The 15,988-nt window shown below is 34.4% G+C and overlaps 2 protein-coding genes across 7 annotated transcripts in view; one reads left to right on the top strand and one right to left on the bottom strand.

Annotated features, from left to right (window-relative positions):
- Nucleotides 1-1,018: 1,018 nt before the first annotated feature.
- On the bottom strand, nt 1,019-6,775 carry LOC106176243 (uncharacterized). 6 transcript variants are annotated; one of them, XM_087011585.1, is made up of 12 exons: nt 6,696-6,775; nt 6,263-6,483; nt 5,756-5,934; nt 5,041-5,291; nt 4,500-4,566; nt 4,194-4,308; nt 3,715-3,809; nt 3,475-3,540; nt 2,673-2,813; nt 2,211-2,330; nt 1,649-1,735; nt 1,019-1,292 (listed from the first exon to the last, which is right to left on the bottom strand). In XM_087011585.1, the coding sequence occupies exons 2-12, from the start codon at nt 6,474-6,476 to the stop codon at nt 1,164-1,166; spliced, it is 1,464 nt and encodes a 487-aa protein (XP_086867711.1). In that variant the 5' UTR covers nt 6,477-6,483; nt 6,696-6,775; the 3' UTR covers nt 1,019-1,163. The 6 variants fall into 6 exon arrangements, 5 of the variants coding, with proteins under 5 accessions (XP_086867711.1, XP_086867713.1, XP_013414014.2 ...); XM_087011587.1 differs by having other exon boundaries at nt 6,266-6,483; XM_013558560.2 differs by having other exon boundaries at nt 6,275-6,483.
- A 2-nt stretch (nt 6,776-6,777) lies between these two features.
- The window catches only part of LOC106176219 (septin-7), a 47,765-nt gene continuing 38,554 nt past the window's right edge, over nt 6,778-15,988 (top strand). Inside the window, exon 1 of the mRNA XM_087011584.1 lies at nt 6,778-6,858. Within this exon, the coding sequence (XP_086867710.1) occupies nt 6,853-6,858 (6 nt within the window). The 5' untranslated portion in view covers nt 6,778-6,852. The remainder of the gene's footprint in view (nt 6,859-15,988) is intronic.

The following is a 15,988-nucleotide window of genomic DNA, read 5'->3' as shown; positions in this document are numbered from 1 at the left end:
CAATCATTTCACCCCAATTATGAGATAATCAAAATCAAAACAATATATAACAATTAAAATATAACAAACAAAAAAAGATTAAATATCACAAAGTCACTTTGGTAAGAAAAATTTAAAACAACCAATTGCAAAATCTAAATAATCATTATACATACATACATATATATATATATATATATATATATATATATATATATATATATATATATATATATAAACCATTTGCAAAATCTATATAATCAATATACCTTTAACAATGCAAGAACTATAAACACGAAAAAAAAAAAAATCCAAAATCCAGAAACATCTGAGCCTGCACTTCACGTAATGTGCAGATAATTGGAAAACTAAACAAAGGCCATACATCATATTACACATCTGTGCCTAACAGAAATCTATCAGCCTGATCTCTTTCTCTCACCTACAGCTGGCAGAAAGTTATACAGTGCATGTTTACTGCAGGTTTTGTCCCTGTGCCTGAAGTGGTATTACTAATGAGAAATCAGTCAACATAGGTGTGTGTGTGCAAGCCTGAGCATGTGCTAGTGTGTGCATGCGTGGTATCATCAGAAACTGCCCTCCCTTCCTCATGACTGTACCCTGTATGCACTGCGAATGCACACTTGATGGAGAGTGCATGCACATGCATGTGTGACTATGCTCCTTTTTGAAAAATAAATGAAAATAGTTACAAAAATAACAAAGCCCCTTTAAGCACTGTTAAATGCACTAAATTATGGGAATGGGGTGTGGAAATATTTGGGAGTGGCGTTTGAAAAATTGTGCACCCCGTTTTTCTGATGTGACAGTAATAATATATTATCACATTTAGTCTTTTAAATGAAAGAGGTTCTGGAAAATAACCTGCCTTACAAAATTATAGAAGTACAAAACAGTTGTAATGAATATCACATAAAAACCAGATACAGAAAATATGAAGATAAAACCAATATATCTAAAAAAAGTTTTTCAGTTTTTTAAATCTGTTACTTGTAGGTCTAGTTGTAGATTAAAAAAAAAAAAAAAAAAAAAAAAAAAAAACTAGCAAACATTTGTTGTATCAACTGAATGTCTGATTATACTACAGAGCTTATAAGATGTAATAGTATTAAACACTGTTTTTTTTTTAATTGTCGTGTAAGTGTATCTTTCTTAACACAACTTTATCTGAACCCTAATCCTCCTACTCTTGTACGTGGGCGCCATCTTTTGCCCAAATTACTTGAATCAGGTTTGGCATCTTCAGTGTACTGCTCTGCAGCATTTAGACATGACTGTAGGAATTTAAATTGCTGAAATACAAATAAAAAAAGGTGTAAATTAATCTACTCTAAAGTTTTCACACAGGCTAAGACAACATTTTAAAAAATTTGACAAAAATGTTTAAAAAAATATTCAGGCCAATAAATTAAATTTAAGAGCGGTAACAAGTTGTAAATATAAAAATGTTATAAAATGGCTTTTAAAAACTATATGAAATTTAGGCAGGGTTCTCTTAAACCTGGTCAGTCACTCAAAAATTCTGTACCAACTTTGGCCTCCTTCATCATTTTGGTCAAAAATATCATTTGCAACTTTCTATTAATTTTTTTTTGGTCTTTATTCCATACTTGAATTGTGTTTACAGTTTGTGCATATACAAGCTTACGTCTTCTATCCATAACTTGTCACCCATGCATTTGATAATAATGTCACTGGATTCATCATCAGGGAACCTCGTCTGCATCTTTTTCACCTTAAATAAAACCCATCAGAAAGAAAAATTGTGATATGAACAATATACCTGGCTATTATTGGTAAAAACACCCTGAGGTTCCTTGATTACTAAAAACTTATCTCAAACTGGAGAGGGCACTGACATATTAAAACTGGAAGTTACGCTCAAAGTATCTTTGAAACTTAGGAAGTTAGGGCGATGTGAAAACACCATAAATCAGAACTCTAGACAACCTGGGGTCTGCATGGAGGTTTTAAAGATTCAGACCAGTAAACCCTGGCATGGTATGATCACCTCTGTCTCAACACAAAGGCAAGAACACACCTAACAATCACACATTCATTTTTTGCCATGCCTAAATCAAGTCACGTTTATAGTCACACAAAGAGGAATTTGTGGCAAGATTCAGACCAGTAAACCCTGGCATGTTATTTAATACCTCTTCCCTAACACACACACACACACACTGACATGCTTTCATAAAAAAACCCACCTTTTTTCTACAAGCCACCATCAAGTCATATTTGTAGTGATATAAACAATGGTACAGAGACGACCTTGTGGCACAGTGCCTTCCAACCTCAAAGATGGACCCATTGGCTGGATTATCCCCCTAAAAATTAAACTCACTGTGCTTATATGCCATTAAAATGTTCTATCTTAGGGAAGCTAACAGGTATTCAACTTGCAAGTTAATGACTGCCTAGATGGCACATGTTAATGAATCTTGTGAGACCACATTCAAACCTTGTGACTGACTGCTCAACATCTGTAGCAAGCATGCAATGATGTCTTATTTTGAATATGTAAGAGTTAATTACTTAAACCACTTAGTTACACCTCAAAACTGAAGAAAAATAACTCAGATCATTACTGTGCATTAAGGAAACTAAAAAATCACTTGGACTTTTTGACCTTAAAACTGCAACCACTGAGAAAATAAATTGACATTTACCCTGTACTTTTCTTCCCTTTCTTCTCCACTGTCACTTTCCTGTTCCTCTTCCTCCCCCAAAGGTTGTAATGTGACCTCGTCATACATGTTCCCTGTAAACAAGATGTCCCTTGTGGCAGGATGATCTCTACGGTTGCAAGCCTTTTCATAAAAAAAGTAAACCTTTAAATTGATATTTTTGCTTTGAAAAACTTTACATGAAATATTAGTTTTCGTGAACCATAAGAATTTACATAATAATTTCTTGTGGTCATGGTAACATGCACTAATTTACTAAATCAAAATCTCTCCAGATATCAGCATTCTCTATAGCCAAAGTGTTACAATATCAATTTTCACATGCTGATTAAGCTCATACTTACATATGACACATAACATATGATTAATAAGACAATTTACCTAGCTGAACAGATTAAAATTTTGGTTCTAGGAAAATCAGATCATATGATAATTTGTCTAATTTAAAACTGATCAATGAAAAAGTGAAAAGATTTATACAGTTTGATAACAGTGTCTCCAGTGTTGTTGTAAGCAAGTATTAGCCTTTCTTCAAACTGAAGACATTCCCATTGTGTGAGGTATGGTGTAAGGTGGGAGGGGGAGCTGGGGTGGGGGTCCAGTGCTAATGGAAAACTTGTCAAGATGAGATTCAGGACTGACCAAAGAATCTCACCAAGCACACTTTCTCTGATACTAACCTATATGGGCAGGCGAGTCAGTTTTATTATAAGAGAATATTTAATAATGATAAAGATTACCTCTGAAACGCAGAGGATAATAAATAACTCAAGTACTATCTTACCTCACAATCAGTTGTTGAATAACTTAAATCGCTTTCTTTCATACGAGGATGGCTCTCCAGAGCTTCCTACATACATAAAAAGAAAGCAAAAGAATATAAATATGATTGAACAATAAATAAACTAGCAATTTAAGAAGCCAAAGTCCTGTCCTTTAGCCCTAATAGTGATCTAAATACAAGGAGTTTGTAGGCTGGTTAAACCATTGAGAACAAAATCTAAAACAACACCCTGATATTCACCCTGTATGCCCTGCCCCAGGCCTGGCTGTCCACTATGACTTTCCTGGCATGAACTTCATCCGAAATCTTCTGGAACGCAGGGCGAATGACAGAATCTGAAAGATGATTTTAACATGACACCAGAACAGAAAGACCCGAAATAGAGCATTTTGGAGCAATAAGATTTTGTCTCTCAATGAAGAAATTCACTTGTGTTAAAGTAAAAAATAAATTCAAAAGTCACCAGTGTTGTTCAATAATATAATAGAAGGTAACAGCAGAATATTTCATATAATGCTCCAAGTTGTATTTTAAACTATAAGCGACTTTTTCAAATGTGGACCTGTTAGTAATATCTAAAATACAACAGTAAGACTTAGTGCCAGGGACAGATTAAGCACCTTAAAAACTTCAAAATAACTTCATGCCACTGACATCATCAAAAGCAATACAAATATATAAAATATTTGAAATAATGAAAAAACTTGATAAAAACTCACTATGATTTTCCAGATTCCAAGGATGTAAAAATTCAGGATCGAATACAGCATTAAGTAACATCTCCAAAACCAACATGAATGCTTCATAGGTGGTCAGTGTGGTCTTCCAAGGCATCTGGAGAGCAAAATTAAAAAACTATGTATAAATATAGGGACGGACCAGATATATTTTCTGATAGTCTTCCAAATAATCTTTGTTGTTCCATCCTCCATATTTGAGTCTACCTACAGAAAAATTACTTTTATAGATAGTTGTCATGTAATCCATATTTCTACCCTAGTTATATCAGTGTTGTGATTGCCTACCTCAGCAGTCTTGTGGATGTCTGTGACGTTGTCTTCTTCATCTGATGCATCAGATTCTGAGTCAGAACTTGAATACAATAAATGAAAGAGAACTTAAAGACCAAAAAAAAAAGTTTGGAAGTAAAATATAAAAAAAGAAGAAAATATAGACAGTGTTACAATATGTACACTTTGAATAGGTTGTAACTTTCTTACTTGAATTATTGTAAATATTTGACTTGAATTTTCAAATATGAAATAAGTATATAGCTTAACAACTATCATTTCCCTATAAAGTCAGTTAAAATATCCATTGCTTATTGGCACAAAAATTGTTGGAAGTTTAAAAAACTTGTTAGCCCATAATGTAAACACTTGACTTAAATATGTAAAAAATCATTACTCTGCTATATCAAATGAAATATCTGAATGTTCTTGGGCATTAAAGATGTTGTCAGACTTGGCGTACCCACATATTAGAAGCAATATTAGCAGTTCTTAATACTGAATGGAAAACTTCCAATAATTCCATTCTAAAAAGGAATGAGTCTTCAGCTGTTACCTAGACGAAAGCATCTTTATGCTATCTGAATCACTGACTTCTGCTCCACCATTCTCATCTTTTTCTTCATCCTCATCATCATCATCATCATCTATCACTGGCTTTTTGCTGTGCTTCAAAGAAACTTTTTTTGTTGGAGAAATCTCTTCCTCTTCTTCCTCCCCTTCCTCTTCTATTTCAATTTCTTCTGTATCAGACACTACAAAACCTGACTGACTGTCTTCATCGGTGTCATCTTCACTGGTTTTTATCTATAAGGTCAAAAGAAGCCAGAGCAACATTTATTTCTTTTCAATCACAAAAATACTGAAAATAAAGCTCTGCATGAAAAACAACCCAAAGGTTGCTGTCAGCATCTGACTCAACTTCGAACTTTAAACACATGTAATATATTCAAGTTAGACAAATGTCAGTAGTCACTTGGGTACTCTTTTGAACAGGTAGGATAATTAGTTTCCTGGTAAATCTTGTCTACTACTGAGGAAAGTTAATTAAAAAATGTCTTAAGTAGTTTTCTTATATGGGCCGTTCTGTGGTATTTGGTCCTACTTTCAAAACATTTTCTGATGAAACCATCAAGCATCAGAATCCATAATGATGTTAAGGTTTTGATGATTAATTATGATTTAATAAGAAAGACTAATATAATAATTTGAAAAATGTGTAGCATTTTACTTATTTTATGAACTAAATTTAAGCCTTATGTTACACTCACTCTGTTATAGTCACTTTCATCAGGTTCATCATGGTCACTGTCATCTTTACCAACAGCTTCTAATCTTTCTCGCTTTGGTGTCTTTAGTTTTTCAAACACCAAAGATTGTCTGCGCTTTCTTCCTTCCATTAAGTTGATCCGAGAGCTTTTTCTGTGTGAATCATCCTCTTCTGGTTCTCCTAGTGATTAATTTGTAACTTATTAATGAACATGATTTTATTTTTACAAATCGTTTTTCTTGACTGGAATTCTTGTTTACTGTAGTTTTGGTTTTATAAAATATTATGTACAGTAGTCACAAGAAAAAATCTATACTGTTCTCTCACTGGGTCAGTTTACTACTTTTGCTCCATTTAACTTGCAGATTATTTATGGGAGTCATAATATAAAATTCAGAAGTACACAGCATGCAAGATCTTTAAGGAAGTTCAAGTTAGCAAATTGGACAGATGGGTATTTTGTGTGAAAAGTTAGGTTTAGATTTGCATAGGTGACATGTTGCGTTACCACCTTTTTTACCTCCATCTTCATCAGACTGTCTATTTTCCTTTTCTTCTTCGTCGTCGTCAGATAGCTGCAGTCTTCTGCTTTTCTTCTTGGCACTGTGAACGACCTCGTCATCCGAGTCGGAGCTGTTTCTGCATACACTATCCTCACTATCTGACACGTCTTGGATCCGAATGCGCTTTTTGTGTGCTGAACTACTAGTATTTCCCGGCATCGTGTCACTGTGAAATAGATAGACTCATAGATAGACACACAGATTGAGAGAGAGAGAGAGTGAGACGAAACCACGGAGTTGCAAAGCAATCAAAGTGTAAGAGACACCTTTTCCAAACACTTAAACATGTTAGACATGGGTCTAATGAGAAACATTCCTCTGAACTCGATAAATCAGCATTTACATTCAATAAATCTAGTATAACACAATTTTGTTTACCTTCTTATAAACCTCCAACATTTCCCACCAATTTTTTGTTTTGATAGCGAGATTCTAATAACGCGAGAAATAACGAGACGTCCGCTTCCTGGCTTGTTATACGCATGCGGGAAGAAAGCGACAAGTCTGGCGGTGAAATTTGTTATTTTTTGCAGAAATGTCGGGTAAGGACCTTCTCAAATGACCTATTCTTTATTTTTGTGACCTAGAATTGTACAGTTTAGTTTACACTATAGAACGTGTAGGTTATTGTTGCTCAGTTTGTATTATTTTGGACGCAAAACGTGAGTTTAGGTCGAGGAGATTTGTACCGAGTCAACTGTCAGACAGTGACTGAGAGAAGGAATGAATAAACAAGGACAGTTTTCCCAGTGCCAATGAATATTTACAAACTGGACGCGTTAATGTTAATATTTCCAAAATAAACATGAACGAGCATAGTGTAAATCTCTCGGGCATTTTGGAAATATTCAGACCAAACCCATTATGTTTTAATCAGTGACTAATTTGTTTCAAATGTCGAAATGATGATATTGATAACGTCAATAATTATAGTATATTTCATTTTTGATTTATACTGGCTAGTTTAGTTTAATAATAGAATCATTAATCAAGTAAATGACAGCTGGTATCATGTTCTATGAGCCTGAGTAGGAGAGGTAGATTTATGGAGGAATGTACATAGGATATGTAGGTATGGTTATAACAATGGTTGACCATAACAATGATGGTATCACACAAGGTGAAATACCTGAGGCTTTGCAATGACATGATAAAGGACGGACCCAGTCTAGTATGTGTGTCAAGACCAAAACGTTATAAAGCCAGGGTTGCTCTCATGACGTGGGTCACTGGACCTGTTGTATGCAAGTATATGAATGAGTTTGTATAACATACCCTGGCCGCTACTTTTGAAGTTTGTCCCCGTTGATGCTTGTCTCAGATTACAAAAACGAAGTATTAATCTACAGATAAAACAAGGAAGAGTCCTTTTAACAATTTGCTGCTTGAGATTTTTTTGGGGGGAAGTGGCAGTTAATAATGTTTTTTTTTTACAAGAAGACTTGACTTTAGGCTGATATAAGATAGTTGGCCCTGTTTTGAAATATCACTAGAAAAACTTATTATCACTAGACAGGTCTAGAACTGATTCCAAGTTATAATTCTATTGGTAGTCACTGTAAATGTAGGGAGGATGCTGTCACAGCTATTTTTCAGTGATGAAATTATTGTTTACAGTATATGGCTTGTGGACAATGCTTATCATATATTTTGGCCAGGGAGAATGATATCTTGCTGTGTTGTTATGCTTGACAAATGCTGTTATGCCTATGCCTTATGGATGATGCATAAGAAGTTGTTTGGATATTTGGGTACTATAAAAATTGTATACTAAATCATGTAGTTATTAGTATTTATGCCATTTGACTTTTGACTTTGTGAATTGACTTAATGTCAATCATCAAAATTTGTAAATGAAATATAGCTTGCATATTAATGTGTATTAGTAATGTGTAATGTAGAGACTGTAAATGTAATTGAATACATCGAATTCCAACTGAATATCATTATTACTTTTATACTAACTGACAGACACATGCAATTAGATGTACAAGGGAAATTATTTTTGTTGTCATTATTAACTTTAAGTAAAAGTAAACTACCAAAAAATGTTTGATCTAAATAAAGTATGTATCATTTGTGAATGGTTGGCTCTTTTCACACTTCCCCCATGCACACAGGATAGTTTAAATTGATTATCTGATTTTATTTTACAGGGATCAATAAATTTGATCCATGAAAACGAGCTTGAAAAGTTCTTCTTCTGAGGTATTTTTCGACAGAAAAAGAAAGACCCAGAACAGCTGGGATGCCCTGGATTAGATTAACAAGCCAAAGATCTGAGGAGGAAAATTGATTACTCGTCTTTTTTACCCGCAAGTCCATGATTCAATTTAGTCACAAAGATACTTCCTGTAAATTCACACTAGATATGATCAGGGCTGCATTAGGACTGGGCCCAGTTTCACATAGAATCTGTAAAAAAAGTGGAGAAAAAGGGCAAAGCTTAGCCTGCTCATGTCAGGTATTTGATCAATAATGTGGACTAAGCAACCTTAGCAGAACATTGTCCTTATACATGGGAATGCCCATGTCTGATTGTAGACCTTAACTGGTTCTAAGTTACAACTCCATTGAAATGGCACTAATTTAACGATTTTTTTTTTACAAGAAGACTTGACTTTAGGCTGATATAAGATAGTTGGCCCTGTTTTGAAATATCACTAGAAAAACTTCTTATCACTAGACAGGTCTAGAACTGATTCCAAGTAATAATTCTAGTGGTAGGCACTGATAAAAAACTGATTATAGACTAGCTAACTAGTCTAGAACTGATTCCAGATCACAATTCTAGTGATTTGGTCTGATATAGGACTGACCACAGACTAGTCCAGAATTAGCTCCAAATTACAATTTTATTGATAGGTTCGTATAAAGAACTTACTGTAGACTGATTCTAGAACTGGTACCAAATTACTGCTGTTCAGTGGGGAGTGAATCAGCCCTGTTATTGATGTCTCACTGGAAAGATGTATCTCAGTATGTAATAACATATGGACAGTGCCTCAGGCTGATGCATGCTATACTTCATTTACACTTAAGGTATTCATCTAATTCTGCTGCCAAGATCATTTCAGGCATTCCAGCTCCCATTATAACAAGGTCCAACTGTTAGCTAACAGGAGTTAATTAGAATACACATGTCACTTCAGATGTGTGTATATTATAGATATTCCATTTATAAAAAAAAAATAAATAAATAAATAAAAAAGTGATATTCAGAAAGTGTCTATAAAACAGCATGCGGTGTTTAGAGTCATTTTGAAAATTGAATGACGCAAATGCCATGTTTCATGTCGTTCAAAGGTCATAAAACTTCTGTCCCTTAATATGCCATTAATGTATTTTATTTTTAGCGAAGATTTAAAAAGAATGATACCAGAAAGGCTTAATGGAGAAGAATGGGTTTAATATCTTGAAACAAAAAATGACAACCTCAAGTCAAACCCAGTGTGCAGTGATTGAACTTCCTGTTTTTGATTTTTAAGTGGCAAATATTTCCGATAATTTTTTAAACAGGAAACACAGCAGTGATCATCTTCCTGTTTAGTAAACTGAGGGGAAATGTGGACAAAACTCTTCAGATAAGCAGCAGAGAGAGATTAAGAGATTAACAGTGCCACATGCTTTTTAAAACCCAGGAGTATCTGTGTCATTGTATTTTTAAAAGTTTGTCAAATATTACTCTTGAAAATTAAATTGATTTATGTGATGGTTGGTTTAGTATTGGGTAAGCAAAAGTGAGCAGTTGGGCCAGAATGATATAATAGATATGAAAGTGACACAGAAGAACTGAGGCACTGCATAATAGTTTGATTGAATTTCTTATAATAATAGCCTAAGAGGAACTGCCTCCTTTCAAATGCCACTGAGTTTCATTTCTATTTAGTTTTGTATTATTTCAATATATACAAAAGAAATATTAAAATTGAAAAGAAGAAAGGAGTACTCTAAAATGTATGTGGGGTGGGGGGAGATTTATCTTTCCTTCATATGAATTCAGATCATATAAATATGGCTTGTTTGGAATTTTGCCCTTGCCTGGGAGCCAAACATTCAGGGGCATTTAAATATGGCACAGAATAAAAATTACATCACAAACATGATGTAGGCAGCTCAACTTTGTCACAGAAGAGGACACTTGATATATCTGAGTGTCACATTGGAATGTTGCGTTGGGGACTTTTACCTAATGGCTGCTTGCTACCTGGTCACTTGGCTTTCCGTGGGTGCTTCTGGTCTTACACTGAAAATGTTTGCCAGTGGCAGTAGCTGAAGGTAATGATTAATTTGAATTAATAGGGTTAAATTAGTAGGCACATAAAATGGCCCATTTGGGTTCATATTTCCTGGCATAAAAAAGCAAGAGGTGTAATGATTACTGTATCTTACGGCCTAAGATAATATGTAGTAGTTGTGACAACAGGGCTTTGACATTCAGCTCAAAGCACCAGGGCTTGTCTGTACTGAAAGTATGATTGGAATTAAAACAAAAGCTGATGAAACATCAATAATGCTTTGTCTGAAATTTATCCTCTTCATAAAATAATACCACACTTATTGCATTGATTATGTTGCCAGAAATTTAAAATGAGATAATATACAGGTTCAGGTTAATTTGATAATTAGGGCATAATATGTTGGAACCATATGCTCTGTAGTTTGATATGAAAGGGAGGAAAACGTCAGTGTTTCAGAGCATAAATGGCACATTTATGAGGACCTGAAATTATAGTAATATAGTACGTGTGAACAGTTATTCACTATTAAGAGTTGATCATATCCGCATTTCCCCTAAAATCATTATGATTGATTTTGCATTTGTTGCACAATGAATGGTGGGGATGGTCAGACATTGCAAACATATATCTGGTTAGATGGTACTGACAACTGCATGGCAAATACAACTTAACCTTTGTGTCATTGTTGTCCCATTGCATAGCTAAAAACAAAGAAAAAAACTTTTGAAGTTGAGATAAAATGATATTGCATAATCAATACTTGTAAAATGTTCCAAAGCATATTTCTTTGTCTGTCAAGTGTGTGCTACTTGCCTGGCCTATCTTATCTTTTAGTCCAGTGGTTATTAGTCATCTAGCAAATTATTCCGCTTAAATTGAACTCAGGGGGATTTTGCAGGCGCGAAGTTCTTTGTATGGCCACTTAATTTGTGTGGCTTTTTAACTATGGAGATAAGTCAAGTAAACGGCATGGAAAAAGAAAGATTAGTCTACCATACGTTCAGAAAAATCATTTAGAAAAATGTTTTTTTTTTTTTTTTGTCTTTTTTCATTGTGGTTGGTTTGTGTCTATTTGTTAGCAGACAAGGTATATTTTAAAATTGTCCACAAATTTTAATGAATTTACCTGGATGGACAAAGAAGCAATGACAACTTAAACTTAAATTTTATTATATATTTTTGATGTTTTTAAAATTTTTAAACACCATTTCCTCGTTGGGGGTCTGCAACCTCTCTGGTTTATAAAAGTGAATTTGATGGACCAGTAATAGATTGATTTTGCAATTGTAACTGAAATATTGGGTGCTTGGTAGTCTGCTGGCTCTTTGTTAGTGGCACATGTCAGCTCCATTTTGCAAAAGGAGCTGCACTATCTGACTGACCAGCAAGCAAAAGGGTTGCCTTTTTGGACTCGGTTGAAAGATCATAAGAAGGTTTTTAGCAATTTTCTACCTGTGTAATTTTGTCTTCTTTTAAGCAAAAGCAGATGCCAGTGGGTGCATATAAAACAGGTTGTATAAATCTGCTGCGTTTGACATCATAATTTAATTAGATAGAAGTGATCTTTACCAGGCTTAGTAGAGTTTTTTTTCTTTCCAGTGATAGATCTAGACTGACAGAGTCTGGATAGAGGTATTGTTTCGACCTGTATTTTGATTGTTTGCAGTTAGCTAAAAGCTTCTCCTGAATAATATCATTCACAATTAAGGTTACGATCTTGGCAAAGTATATAAAACTTATGATCCTTAAGTTTTCTTGTCAAAAAGCGAAATGTTTGTCGTGTTTAAAGCATGAAAGATTTTATTTTATCAAACTGGGTTGCCAAACCAATTACTGTTCTTTTTTGTTTCGTCAGAATGTATACAGTTTCCAGTTTATAAATCTTTTACAAGCACAAGTGTTTTTCCTTTTTTAATCACTGGCTCAGTTTAATGCGATAACAGCATTTAGCAGTCATATAAATCTAGATTTTTGGCATTACATGTCAATTTGCCATGGTGAAGCTGGCTCAGCCAGACAGGGTTGAGTAGAAGGGGCATGTGGATGTCTGAGGAATTATCAAGTGGGGGATTCTCTTCTGGTTGTAATGCACTTTGTGGACCTGCATCTTTAATGAATGTAGGCTCAGTTGGTGGTAATATTGGGAGTCCAATTCCTCTTGATTTTATTCATGTTCAGGATTATTGAGAAAGGATAGGTGTTTATATAGATCTGTATTGCAACATTGTGATTATAATGAAATCACTTTATTTTATTTTTTTTTCAATTTGGTTAAGAACTGAACCAAATATAACTTCATGGCAGGTGTTGAGGTATATGAGGAAGGCTATAGATTATATCAATCAGATAGATATTTATCTGTTGGTTTTGGGGATATTTATAAAGAAATATTGTCTGTTGAATATCATACAGGGCAAAAATAGAAAAAATTATGACCTAAATTATGCATTTTTAGTGATGCTGCAGATGTGTCTGTTTGGAGATTGAAGAAAAAAAAAGTAAAGGAAATTTATCCCTTTCATCTCTGTTAAGACAGGGTAAAATAGCAAGGTTTATGACCTGGGTTATGTTTTGTCAGCGATGAAGACATTTCTATGGCAGTTTTCTTTTTGCCAGATCTTTATTAACTAGAGTCTTAAAAAGGGAGATTGATTAATATTGTGGTTATAAAGGTAAACTTTAGGCTGGGTACCTTGTGTTTGTTTGGAGTCTGCTCTCCACCAGACATACTCAGGGCAGAGAAATCTCAAGACCAGCACACTCAGCAAGGTGTGTGCTGAGCTACCTCTTTGTGGCTATCGAGTTCTCAGCTCAGCGAGTGTGAAAGTTTTTAGTAGCAGGGAACATTTTTGATTTTGTGTCAAAGCCTGTTTGGGAAAGATTTTCAAAATTAGAGCTACAAACTCAGCTGCCTTCTGACAGTGGCTGGAAGCTTAGCCTGTAGATGACAGAGTATGTTGGGTTTTAGACTGTAGACTTGAATGAAGCAGGTGGAGAGTCGACTATGTGTTAAATTTACCAGAAGAAGGCACAGGCTATGGAATCAGGTACGCCGTCTGGATTTCTTTGTGATGACCAAAAATTGAAATTCATTTCATAATGTGTAATAGATTTTTTGTTGTTATTACTATTATAATCTTAATTTTAAGTTGATGTGTTTGCAAGTCCTAGATAGGGGGTAACATGGCTTTCTTTATTAAAACTCACTTTTGAATGGTGCAATCTTGGATGTTTTAACTTCTTTGTTTTGGTTGGTAAAATTCTTTTGCCCTTTATCATTTGCAGCGCACAAAGGTATTACTAGTACGCATATTGACTAAACATTAACAAACATAAGAGAAATCAGTACATTTCAGATTCAATTTTGGTGCTTGTATAATGCATTTACTTCTGTTTTAAAGGCAGGATGTCCTTCACTTAGTTGTTTTGTGGAAAATGTAAGACTTGAAGGATGGCGTCTGTTTCTGAATACATTCTTCTTTCTGGGTGATTTCGTTGTATATTTAGACTTCTTAATTTCCCTCTCTCATTGTTTCAAAGTTGAACAAATCCAATCGGCCTTACAATAATGTTTTGCTATGGAGTACACATGCTGTTGTAAGCTGGAGTTAGAGCAAATTACCTCGACCATCCTTTGTCTGTTGTAATTGAATATTGATGTGCAGCTTAATTTCATTGGAGGCATTTCAAAGGCAAGGCACTTACCTTAGAATGTGCCACTTGCTGTGTTTGCTGTCTAGCTTTAAGAGCTGTGGAACCTGGTTCAAAGTATTCGTATATACTAGTACATATATATCAAAAGAAAAGTCTTAGATAAAAACTTGTTGACCTTGTCAGTTTCTTACTCAGGCTGTTATGTTGAGTTTTCAGTTGCATAAACCAACATTTGGCATATCTCTTACTGTGATATTCATTTTCTATATGTGTATTCTCGTGCATGAAATGTGAAGGTGTATTTTTTATTGTGAAAACAGCTTTGCGATACTTAAGTCTATTCAAGGTTAACATGCACTTTTTTCATGTGAAAACATGTAAAACTTTTCTTTTCAATTAGGGTGTACTCTTTATTGGTGCAAATTTAAAGTATATGTGTGTAATTATATTGGGTCTAATTTGCATCTTAGAAATGTTAGTTAAATGATAAAGATACCATGGCTTTGGGAAGAATGAAGAATTTTGCATTTTTAGTCAATTCAGTATTGGTTTAGGTCAAATTTCTTATTTGGCTAAGGAAAATTTTGTTCTTTAGTGAGCCCTTTATAGTTCTAATCAGCTTAATTTGAATTTCACTGAATTAAAGACTAGAGTACTACAGACTGCTTCTTTTGTGTTGGTTCGCATTTGTGTTGACTCCCTTCAGTAGACAGATAGCTTCTAGCAGGTGCAGATTGCCTTTGGGTATTAAAAATACGGAGAGTGGTTGAATTATTGAAATGCTCTATGAAACAGACTTTGGTTGCATTTTGAACATTATGACACACGCTCACAATGTTTACATTTTGCTGCTTATATGAATGGTAACAATAGAATAAACCTGAATGCAAAAGAAAATTCATGACTGAGTCATAGATCTATCGTTTTGAGGAAAGCTCACACGCTCTGAGCTAGACGCAACAGAAGTAATGTGTTAATACAATTTTTAAGCAGGCAAGTTAGATGAAATATTGCACCAAAAAAGGAAAAAAATCACTAGGATTTTAGACCAATTTTCCCCTTTTTAAGTGTCCTACTAATATATCAAGAAAAAAAGAAGAATGAACTTTTAGTCTAAAATTTAGACAAAAAAGGGCTAAAAATCTGTAGTTGATATCTGCCAGGATTTCCTGGAAATATTTCCAGTACTGTGAAACTGTTTAGACAGGGGAGTTATTTTGTTTGGCATGTTAATTGACGGAAAGTGTTTTTCCTTCACTGCTAAAAGTGTGCGACCAGTTATGTCATGTTGTTTGCCAAATAGAATATCATGTTCAGTGGTTAATTATATTAATGGGGTATGACTGAGCTGCAGACTATTGAGAGAGAGAGAGAGAGAGAGAGAAAGAGAGAGAAGGGGGGGTAGATGGGGGATGGCCACAAGAAAAAAAATTACTTTGCCACATTCAAACATATCAGACATATGTATACAGACAGTAAAGAGCATGTCACTGCTTTAGGCACAAGTTCTTGGTGACACCAATCCATGGTGACATTTTCTAGCATGTAAAAAGACATCGTCAGCAAAGATTGGCTCATCTCAACAATCCCAGCTATGTATAGATCATATACGACCATGTTGTACATTAAGATTAGAATTGATAAACTATATCAGTCAGACCAAAAAAAATCAAGCTTCTCTACCTTGTTAGCTCATATCTGTTTTGATACATTCCCACATGATTATTTTGGAACAGACTAGTTTTACCATAGCCTGATACCCACTTCAAAGAAGTC

Source organism: Lingula anatina, chromosome 4 (assembly GCF_051362555.1).
Source record: "Lingula anatina isolate TDL-2025a chromosome 4, LinAna3.0, whole genome shotgun sequence".
Classification (NCBI taxonomy): Eukaryota; Metazoa; Brachiopoda; class Lingulata; order Lingulida; family Lingulidae; genus Lingula; species Lingula anatina.
The sequence above is the reverse complement of the archived record's forward strand: the minus strand, read 5'-3'. Positions and strand labels throughout refer to the sequence as shown.